This window comes from Acanthisitta chloris, unplaced genomic scaffold, assembly GCF_000695815.1.
Source record: "Acanthisitta chloris isolate BGI_N310 unplaced genomic scaffold, ASM69581v1 scaffold11798, whole genome shotgun sequence".
Lineage (NCBI taxonomy): Eukaryota > Metazoa > Chordata > Aves > Passeriformes > Acanthisittidae > Acanthisitta > Acanthisitta chloris.
In genome coordinates, this window is record NW_008687627.1 from 33,969 (window position 1) to 44,526 (window position 10,558).

The window sequence follows — 10,558 nt, forward strand, 5'->3', positions numbered from 1 at the left end:
ATGCTGCAGAGGACTGGTGTGATTCAGCACGTGGTTGTAGTCTGATTCTAAAGCTGAGTCTCAGCATGGTATTTAGGGAACTGCAGCTCAGTGGTTGCCCTGCAGTCAGTGTTTCAAGTTGAGATGCTGAATCCTCAGTAGATTTCTAAGGTCTCTGGCACTTGGGGCATTAACCATGGTGCCATGGGATTAAGACTCAGGGTAACTGCAGCTGGTTTGTTTACATGCCCTGTGAGTCTTTCAGTGGGGTATAAAACACTTTCTTTTCAAAATGCTCTCTTCCATAACAGACAGGCCTAACCCAAATCAGCTTGGATTGCTTGTAAACCAAGATTGCCAGCATGGACAGTAAGCATAGATCACAACAGTAAGTTAGGATGTCAGAACTGAGTGAAATTGCAGACCTAGCTATGCTTTTCTCAGTAAAAGGTTATAGTATCAGCATGGATCAAGTTATTGCCAAGTATTGATGCAGTATTAATATCCAGCAAATCATCATCACTGTGCCCACACTTGATTTTTGTTTTATAGCACAAACAGGTGTTTGCAGGGAAAACGCTTTGTTTCATGATGTTTTTAAAGGGGGTGTCAGTGCATACAAGCATCCCCAGCCAGCCCCCAGCTCTGGGTGGTGAGGAGAATTCCAGGAACTCCAGGAAACTGATGTCACTGCATTGTGTTTGCTTGTTTTCTTTTGACTGCACTAATGTTTAATTTTAACTTAACCCTCAGAGGGGTATTTTTAGTAAACCGTTTCTTCACTCCTGTCCCATGTTGGGAGGGGAACAGATTGTGTCTCCTTGTTTTTTCCAGTAGTCAGCTCTTTGTGCCTTCCCTCTGAAGAGCTCTGATGATTGACTGAGAGCTTGAACACTTACCACCATATGTTACCCTGTCTCTTTGATGGAGTGACTGAAAGTTGGTGTTTGTTCTGTCCCCATGTCTCTTGATTTGATCATTGATCCAGACTTAAAGGAAGCAGATCTACCTGGAAAAAGTGCTCCACTCTGGTAAAAGATTAATACCTCTTCCAAATCTTTAGCTACTGTGGCTGTCCAAGGGGCAGCTGCTTCTTTAGGGGACAGTCAGGTTCTTCAGTGTCTACCTGCTAAGAGAGGCTGACTTTTCTAGGAGCTATTAACACTTCAGCTTGGAGGGACTTTGTCAACACTCAGGGGAATCACAGCCCTGCAGGGGACAGGTTTCTCCCTTTGGTTGGTTGGTTGGTTTGTTTGCTTTTTAAGCAAGAGATCGCACTTAAAATTCATCAGCCTCAGAAGCTGAACAGCAAAAACTGGACTGGTCTTGAAGGAAGGAATAAATTATTGTATTTAGTTTTATTTGTTCTTTTTAAAAAGGCAAGAAATACAGCTGTGTGCAGAGCACAGATTTACTGGAGAACTCTCTTCCATATCTTTGTCCTGAGTTTTGGCTGCTGCCTCCGTGGTTTGCTGTTTGTCTGTTTCTGCAGACAAAGAACAAAATCAGAAAACTCTGTTTCATCCTATTCCATTCCTAGTCCATGTGTTACAATAATTGCTCGGGTGCCAAACACAAAGATAAAAAGAATTGCAGTGGTTTGGGTTTGTCATTGTTTCATGTATGAAAATGGCTTTCATTTGTAATTATCGAACGTTATAAGAAGCGTGTATGTGGAGAAGCTATTGAAAAGTGACAGCAGAATAATTAAATTCACACCAGCTCCCCATGTGAATACTAAGACATCAAGAGTGTCTTCTGTGGTTTAGCATTATCCACTTCCAAAGCAAGGAGCATCAAACTTTGATTCATTTTCCTGCACAAACAGGTCTCTGCTCTTTGAAAGGCTCAGTGAGAAATGCCTTTCTCTCTGGCAAAGGGAGATCTTTAAGGGCCCATCAACATTATACACCTTGTACCTCCTGAAAACTTTACCTCCTGCTGTGGTTCTGAACAGCACGGCGTTAATGCCAAGGGCTATTGGTGGGCACTGAAAGGGTCACCAGGTGCTGTGCAGCACTCTGCAAGGCTGGTATGTGGGAGAGAGGGGAGCTTGGCTTCACTATTGCAAGGGTATGTTGTGGTTGGATCCTTCTGTTGTCCTTTCTCTCTCCCCGACCCTCCCCATCCTGTAATTCACTTTTAGAAGAAACCAGTCTGGGTTGTGCTGAGCTCAGCACTGCAGCCATTTGCAGAGACGCCACAAGGAGAGGCAGCAGTTCTCAGCTTACAGGCTGGACTGTGGTAGGAAACAGTCATTCCTTACACTGACAGATTGCTTATGTACCCAAGGTATTGCCCACTGAGCAAACAAGAGTTGTCTCACTGCTTCCCCTCCATGCCCGTGTGTGCATGTGTGTGTGGGAAGCTATTTAGTCACCTCTTTGAGGAAGGGACTGCGTTGTGTGCTTTTTCATGCAGCATTTAGCACGGTGCTCAGATGGGTGTCAGTTACTGCATTTATTTGTGTCAGGGTTAGCACTGCAATTGGGCATTTCACTGGTAAGAGTTTATGCCAATTTTACTAAATGCTGGTTCCCAGCTGTGGGCTTCAGTTTGCATCTTTTCATGCAATTTGAACTGCTTGTTTTGCTATGTTAATCTTGTGTGTATTTGTTTGCTTTCTTGTTCACTGTTTCTCTGCTCTTAGATGACATGTAATCTGGGATTTGGCTATGCATCCTGCTGTTGTGGCATTGCACCTCTTGATTCTGGACAGCATAGCACAGGGGGGAGACAGAGAAAGGGAACTTCCTTTTCCCAGTCTCATCCCTCTCCTCCCATCCTTCAAGGTCAGGTTGGATGGGGCTTGCAGCAACCTGGTCTAGTGAAAGGCATCCCTGCCCATGGCAGGGGATTGGAGTGAGATGATCTTTAAGGTCCCTTCCAACCCAAACCATTCTATGATCCTTCCAGCCTCACAAATCAAGGATGTGTGATCCCTTGACTAACCTTCCTAATTAGTTCTTATCTTGCAGCACTCACTTCTGTGTGCCTGAGTGGTGTTGTAAATTACAGCCCCCTTTTATTTCTTTGTAGCATTTTAGCGGCTTGTGCATGGCTGTCCTGCTCAGTCACTGTTCCTGCAATGCCATCTTGTGGTGGCCCTAAATGTGTCTTTCCTAGCCAAAACTGATGCTTGAGCTACCTCTGTGTGTATGCAGTGATTGCAGCTCCCCTTTGTTAGCTGTATTGGTGTGCTGGTGAATCAAGGAAGTCCCTGTTTCTGGCTGTGTGGTGTCAGGGTATGATCTTCTGAAGCTCAAGGACCTTCATGGCAGATACCTGATCTGGATGCTTTAGCTCTGATACTGTAGAATAATGTAGCTACTATCTCTTGCAAGGGTTGATTAAATACTATAGAACAAGAAAATCAGTCAGACTGGAAAAGACCTCTGAGACCATCAAGTCCAACCTAACACCACCATGTCAACCAGACCATGGCACTAAGTGCCATGTTCAGTCTCTCCTTAAACACTTCCAGAGATGGTGATCCCACCACCTCCCTGGGTAACACATTTCAGTGTTTAATCACCCTTCCTAGGAAGAAATTCTTCCTAATGTCTAAATTTTTCCTACCTATAAGAAGAGTGATATGTTACTTGTTCACAAGTCCTAATAACAATGTATTAATTTAGTTAAGTATTGATCCATGAGACACTGTGTGGTGTGTGAAGTGCTACATTAAGTGTTTCTCCAAACACAGAGTTGTTGTTTAATACTTTGAAACACTGTTCTCTTGTGATTGCAGAAAGTGTATGTGACAGGGAGTGTCAGGATTTTGTAGAAATTCCAATTTTATCTATGGTGGGGTTTTTTTCTCAATCTGTCTGGACTTAGTTTTGTCTCTGTGGCTTATCCAAAGTCCATTGCATCTCTTCTCCATGACCTTGGAGCTTTACTGTACCTTAGAGAGTAAGAACTGTGTGCCTTGTTAATAAATGAAGTAACAAATAACTGTATTTCCTTTTTGCCTCTGCAGTGTTCCCAACTCTTGCCCAGCCAGTCCACGTGGTGCTGGATCCTCAGGATACCGTTATGTTCACAACATTACCTCGGACCTGCAGCTGGCAGCAGAGTATGCAGCAAAAGCAGCATCAGAGCAGCAGGCAGATGCATCTGGCGGGGACAGCCCGAAGGTTCACAGAAACATTCCTTCCCCAGCAATGTTCCTTGGGAGGCTTAGCAAAACCTGGTGCTTTATTGCTAGTCCTGGGTGTGGCTCAAAGGGGTCTAAAGAATGCCCTGGCCACAAGGGTGCTGTGTCCAGTATCCTCCAGGGTTTTGAGATCATTCATTCCAACTGTTGTTGTCTCAGCGGTGGATGCTGAATTTGCTTGCTTAGCTGCCAAAAATGTATTCAAATTATTCACTAAAATGGTTAAGCAAGAAGAATTTTTTTGCTTATTTGATCCATCAAGAGCCCATGGTGCAATGAAATTCAGAGACTCGTTCTCTTCTTTTAATTAATGGTATTTTGCAAAGCACAGTTGGACAAAGTGAAAGCAGAGGAAGAAACCAGATCCTTGCCATGAGAAGTCTGTAGTCTGGCTTTAAAAGCAGCATAAAGGCCTGTCAAGCAGGTGTTGAATGAGGAAAGTAACAAGTGGAATTTAGATTAAAAACAACTTAAGAATGATAACATTTAATTTTGGTGAACTAATCTTCAGATCAAAGTTAAAGTTCTAGATTTAAACTACCTGATTTGGGATTGGGTGGAGGAGCACAGTTCTAAATGGCTCTTTTCTGTAGACTTAATTCTCCCTTGAGACAAGAAAGGTTGTTCTTGATGGAGTAATATGAAGAGTTGGGAATATGAGATCTGGCAAACAAATTAAAGTTCCTAGAATGAAACAAATCCTGCTGGAGAAGGGACAGGATCAGGTTTCATGTTGGGCTGGTTGCTGGAAGGAGGGCTGATAGCATGAAACCTTTCTAACAAAGTGTAGCTGTAGCTGGACAGAATTGAAGGCTTTAGTTTTATGAACACAAAGTAGGGAACGTACCCTACTCCCTTTAATTCTTGATTCCAACTGCTTATCCTTATCCTGTTCCTTGTGCTGGTGGAAGCATGTGTGGGAAATTCAGTGGGGAATGGATTCAGATTAAAGTAAGCTTTTTTGTGTGTGCTTGCGGGGAGAGGGAAGAAGATGCTTTCATCTGGCTCAGCCCTATACTTCTGTTTGCACATAAATGAGTGTGTTAAATTGGGAAGTGGCAGTATAAAACAGGAGTGAAATGGAGAGGGTGAAGCTGCTCTTAGCTGCCCCTGATGTTCTCTTAGCACCTGTGGAAACTGCAGCCTGGTGTGCTTTCTTGGATTGGGTTGTTGGTACAGTATAGTGTAGGATTTCTTTATTAGTGACTACATTTCTGTTTGTTTTCTTTTCTTTAGGATGAATCCAAGCCACCCTATTCTTATGCTCAGCTAATTGTGCAGGCTATATCTTCAGCACAGGACAGGCAATTAACACTAAGTGGGATCTATGCCCACATTACCAAGCATTATCCTTATTACAGGACTGCTGACAAAGGCTGGCAGGTGAGTTCTTGACATTGACAAGCTTTTAAACTACTTTGACAGGTCTTATCTGCTTTGAAATGCATTTATTAAAGATTTGGGGCACTGGGAATAGAGCTGCTTTGACTGTTCCCAGAGTGAATTTGTTTAACACAAACTGACTAGTTTGTTTGTGGGTGATTAGTTTATTTTGGAATACTTTGTAGGGCAATGTAGTGTGTTACTGTTGGGCTCTCTAGTTTCTCTTTTAATGCTGTAGTCGTGTGTCTTTCATTTTCATTTGTGTTTTATTTTCCTACATCCTTGCTATCAGTCACTCCTGCCCAGACACTTGCTGAATCCCTCATCTCGTCTTTGTTTGGCATGATCTGTCCAAGTGGAGGATATCCAGCCTAAAACTGAGGTTCCAGTTTTAAATCATAGTACCTTAAATCATTACAGATGTTTTGTTTTCCCAGTGTATCAACTGCATTGCCTAAGTCACAGTTTACAAGCTTTGAATCTGAGTGAGAACTCAGGAAACTGTGAGTCTGTGGTATTAAAGGAAATCTGACCAGCTTCATAGGAGAGTTTGGATGTAGTTAACACATGCTAAATCAAGCTTCAGTGTTCACTTGTGGGCTGCTTTCAAAGTTCCAGGAACCTCAGCTCCACCTGCTTTCAGACTTTTTCTTGGCATCACACCTCCAAAATGGGTGTTGTCATTTCAGTGTAATACACTAATGCAGCTGGAAAGGCTCTTGCAGCTGCTGGTTTCATTGTGTTCGACTGGCAGGAGCAGTACTGCTTGGTGCACTTTGAGTGCAGTTGGAATAAATACATTTCTGCCTCCCTGTCTTTTCCCTGCAGTTCTAATTAATTGTGGAATTCACTTCCTGCCCTAACCTGCTCAGCAGATTTGTGCTTTGTGAACCAGTTGCTGAGTCCTGGTTCAGAGAGCTGCATTTTAGTGGGGGGTCAAATTGTCTTTTTCCCTCCCCTTCAGTGGCATTGTAAGACTTCAGTTGTGAAGAGATTGACTAAGCCTGATACAAAAGCTCTTGTTTTGTTTTGAAGAGGATGAGGTTGTGCACACCTGGGCTTGCTGAGCCCTTGCCCAAGCCCAAACCCAGTAAGAGGTGAGCTGATGCAATGAGAAGGATAAATCGTGTCGTCAGCATCTAGAGAGCCGCACAGTGCTAGCCTAGTGCCACACAGGTAATGGATTCTTCTCAGTGCCAGCTGTCTGAGGGCATGTTGGCTGGCTTGCATTATGATTACTGTGAGATGTGGTGTCCTTCAGGGCATGTTTGGGCATCCCGTAATCGTTTGGCAGGTGAGCAGTTAGCACAGGCTCAGGCAATTTTTTCCATTTGCCTAGAATATGCCTTCTTGAGAGAGTTCTGTTGTGGTTTACGGTGATTTCTCCCTGCCTCAGCAAAAGCTCTGCTTTTGTTGCTTTCCACAGAGAAGTCACTGCACTGCCTGACTCCAGAGGGATTTGAGTGATAGTACCAAGCAAACCCATCTTTCAGCTTGATTAGTAGAAGTTCTGACACTTTTCCCCAGGTTTTCTCTTGCAGTTCTCCTGTGACTTTGGAGCTGTGTGAGTTGAGTGACTTGTCTTTGCCTTCCACACCGATTGTGGCTGTGTGGATTGTATTTTTCCAAGCTGTGTGGTGAAACCCATTCATCTTTGTTATATGCTTCCTCCTGGCAAAATAATCATCTCATTCCTCTGCTTCCTGCAGAATTCCATTCGGCACAACCTCTCCTTGAACCGTTACTTTATTAAAGTCCCACGCTCCCAAGAGGAGCCTGGAAAAGGCTCCTTTTGGCGGATTGACCCTGCCTCTGAAGCCAAACTAGTAGAACAAGCGTTTAGAAAACGAAGGCAAAGAGGAGTGTCCTGTTTCCGAACACCTTTTGGGCCTCTCTCCTCCAGGTAACTTCCATTTCCTCTAATCTCTGTGCCAAACTCATTACAAAGAATATAAGCAGAAATTTCTCCTGAAGTACAGTGAGTAAACTTTACTTCTGTTTATAGTTTGAGAGGTGATATAGTTAGTCCTGAGGCATAATCCGAAAATTGTTCTGACTTCTGTAGTCTTTAACAAAAAAAAATTAAAAAAATCCAGAGCCAAACTGCAAAAATGCATCAAATAACATACCTGTTTTGGCATCATTTCAAAGATATTCAAAGCAGTTATCACTGGAGTAAGTGTTTTCAGATGCCAATCTCTCATTTTAGGAAAGCTGTGTTTAGATGTGGATTAGATCATAGTGGGAATAAGTTCTGTGGTATTCAAAACACTCTCCTACAGGGAAGATCAGGTTGATTGTGGTTGTCAGCAGTGAAGCAATGAAGGTTCTGTGTAGCTGCTTCAGTCAGGTCCACTGCCTTGGACAGTGACAGCTTCTCTGGGCCCTGTAGCTGTGAGGATAAGACTTGCACTTCCATGCTAGCTGGAGCAGTTTCATGGAACATTCCTCCCGCACCTCTTCTTTTCTGTCTGTTAAAATGGGGGGGAAGCAGGAGGACAGTTTTTCTGCTGATCAGTGTCTTGATTGTCATTAAGGAAATAGACAGTTCCTCATGTGTTTCCTGGCCGTGTGGGACCAGAGGTGGGAACCAAGTGGCTGGGGGGGAGGCAGTGGAGAAAAGGAGAGCAGCTGCTCTGTGAGCATATGCAAGGCCAGACATTTGCATTCTTCTTCTTCCTCTCCCCATCACTCTCAAACACTGACAAAGATCCTTTGAGAATGGCCCAAAATAAAACTGATCTGAACATGAGACACATAGAGCTTATCTGTCAGCAGTGGGTCTTAAAATGAAGTGTTAAGGGCACTCTGAAGGGTCTAGATTTCTTCAGCAAGGAATAATATTTGGTGCTGGGGCAATCGTGGGGTTACTGTGTACCTTTCAGTTCTTCCCAACAAGACTACAGTGGACAGTGTGGAAGAAAGGTTGTCCTTCTGCAAGAGAATCCTGTACTGGAGATAACTCTTGGTCTCTGCTGCTGTCTTGTGGTCAAAATGCATCTACTCTTGCCAACACTACGTTTTGGTGTTTCAGGAGTGCTCCTGCCTCCCCTACTCACCCTGGCCTGCTGTCCCCTCACTCTAGTGGCCTACAGACTCCAGAGTGCCTGTCACGGGAGGGCTCACCCATTCCACATGATCACGACTTTGGGTCAAAGTTAGCCTCAGTTCCAGAGTATCGGTATTCCCAGAGTGCACCTGGTGAGTAGCTCTTGTTTCACAGAGGGTGACTGTTCTGTTGCACCACATGCCATGCTGAGGACACCACAGGAAGGCTTCTGCAGTGTGTTACAGGAGGATCTACATCTCTCTGCTTTGTTGTTAGACTGATAATGCATGTGCAATTTCAGACCGTTTTTCTTAGTAATCTTTGGATGAGGGGGCAAGTGGTAGAATGTGTAGAAACACCTGAGCTAACCTTGAACTAGGTGGCTCTGAAGAACTGACAGCAGAGTAGCCATGGCAGTGCACAGCTCACACACTAATTTACCAGCCTCTGGGTAAGATCAGCTTGGCTACACAGAGCTCTGGTGCTGTGGCCAGGGACTGCTAAGTATCTGCTTGTCAGCTGTCCTGGAACTGCCCTGAGGTATAGAGTGTTTCTGGTGGAGTTGGAAAGCACTCACTACATAAAGGTTTTTTTTGTCTTGTGCTTATTGTGGGGTTTGTCCTCAGATGGTAACTAAGGCTTTAGTAAGTTAGAAAAGAGGAGGTAGTATTTTTGAAGCCTTAATTTTTCTGTTTCCTACCTCCATTCCTGCCTGTGTTGAAGCACGTAGTATTGTAGACTAGAAGTGCATAGATGAAATGAATGGAGGTGGTTTTGCCTCTCCTGTTAACATATGCTTCTCTCTTCTGTTCAGGATCTCCAGTCAGTGCCCAGCCAGTGATCATGGCTGTTCCTCCTCGACCATCTACTCTGGTGGCAAAGCCAGTGGCATACATGCCAGCATCAATAGTGACTTCTCAACAGCCTTCGTGTCATGCCATTCACGTAGTTCAACAAGCTCCCACTGTTACCATGGTCCGAGTTGTGACCTCCTCTGCAAACTCTGCAAACGGATACATCCTCACAAATCAGGGCACAGCAGGAGGAGCTCATGAAGCTGCGGGAGCAGTGTTGGACTTAGCCGGTGATCACCGAGGTAGCTTTTCACCTCCCTTGCTACTCTGCTAATAAGTCGTGAACAGGCTTTGGGGGAGAGTGGTTAAACAGTTTCACTCGCTGGGCACTTAGCCCTTGCAAAAAGATGTTTCTCCAGGTAAAATCCAAATGAAATGAGAGCTCATCCATTTGTTGTCTCCACCAGAGAGCAGGACAACTATGCTCCCTTTATCTCCTGCGGGGAACAAATCTAACAGACTTTGGAGCCTGAAAAAACATACAGTGCTTAAAACTTTTGTGTTATCCCCAGTATCAATGTTATGTCTGTGCGTTGGTCAGCTGGATGTGCTATGGAAATGTGTGTGTTTTCCAGCCAAAAGAGATGGCCTGGGAAAGGCTGGAACTCTGCTTCAGGATGGCCTTGTAAATAAATGATTGAGCCCTTCTTTTCCACAGGCCTGGATTGCTAGAGGAAAGCTTCTGGAAGTGCAGGCAGTGCCCCATTAAAGCACTCTTCAAACACCAGTTACAACAAAGGCCTCTTTTTTCCTTAAGCTGGAAATTCCAGCTTTGGGGGATTTAGTGAGGTAAATGTTTCCTTGCTATGATCTAGACATCACCTTGTCTGCTCCCCATTTTGGAAGGGGTTAATGCTGCAAGGTAGATGTGTGTTGTACCAGCAGCAAGGCTAGTTTCTCTGATTGCTTTTATATGGGCAGAGGGACAATGGTTCTTCTCTCAGGGAAAGAAAAAAAATATAAAGAGCTTCCCCTACCGTTTTTAGTTTGGCACTGGTTATCTTGCTTGAGTTTCACTTCTCTCTAGAAATTCCTATCTGGATCCCATACTTGTTCCTAAAACACTAACAATTGCAGCTGCCTGTCACCTGCTCCCTTCTTTCATTCACTAGTTCTTGCTGTTGCTTGTTCTTT

General features: G+C 44.2%; 1 protein-coding gene across 1 annotated transcript in view; it reads left to right on the forward strand.

Moving 5' to 3' along the window:
* FOXK1 (forkhead box K1) overlaps positions 1–10,558 on the forward strand; it is a gene marked incomplete at its 5' end in the record, with an annotated part of 27,346 nt that overhangs the window by 12,396 nt on the left and 4,392 nt on the right. Inside the window, 5 exons of the mRNA XM_009080686.1 lie at positions 3,962–4,118; positions 5,375–5,521; positions 7,231–7,424; positions 8,556–8,722; positions 9,385–9,666. Of these exons, the coding sequence (XP_009078934.1) occupies positions 3,962–4,118; positions 5,375–5,521; positions 7,231–7,424; positions 8,556–8,722; positions 9,385–9,666 (947 nt within the window). The remainder of the gene's footprint in view (positions 1–3,961; positions 4,119–5,374; positions 5,522–7,230; positions 7,425–8,555; positions 8,723–9,384; positions 9,667–10,558) is intronic.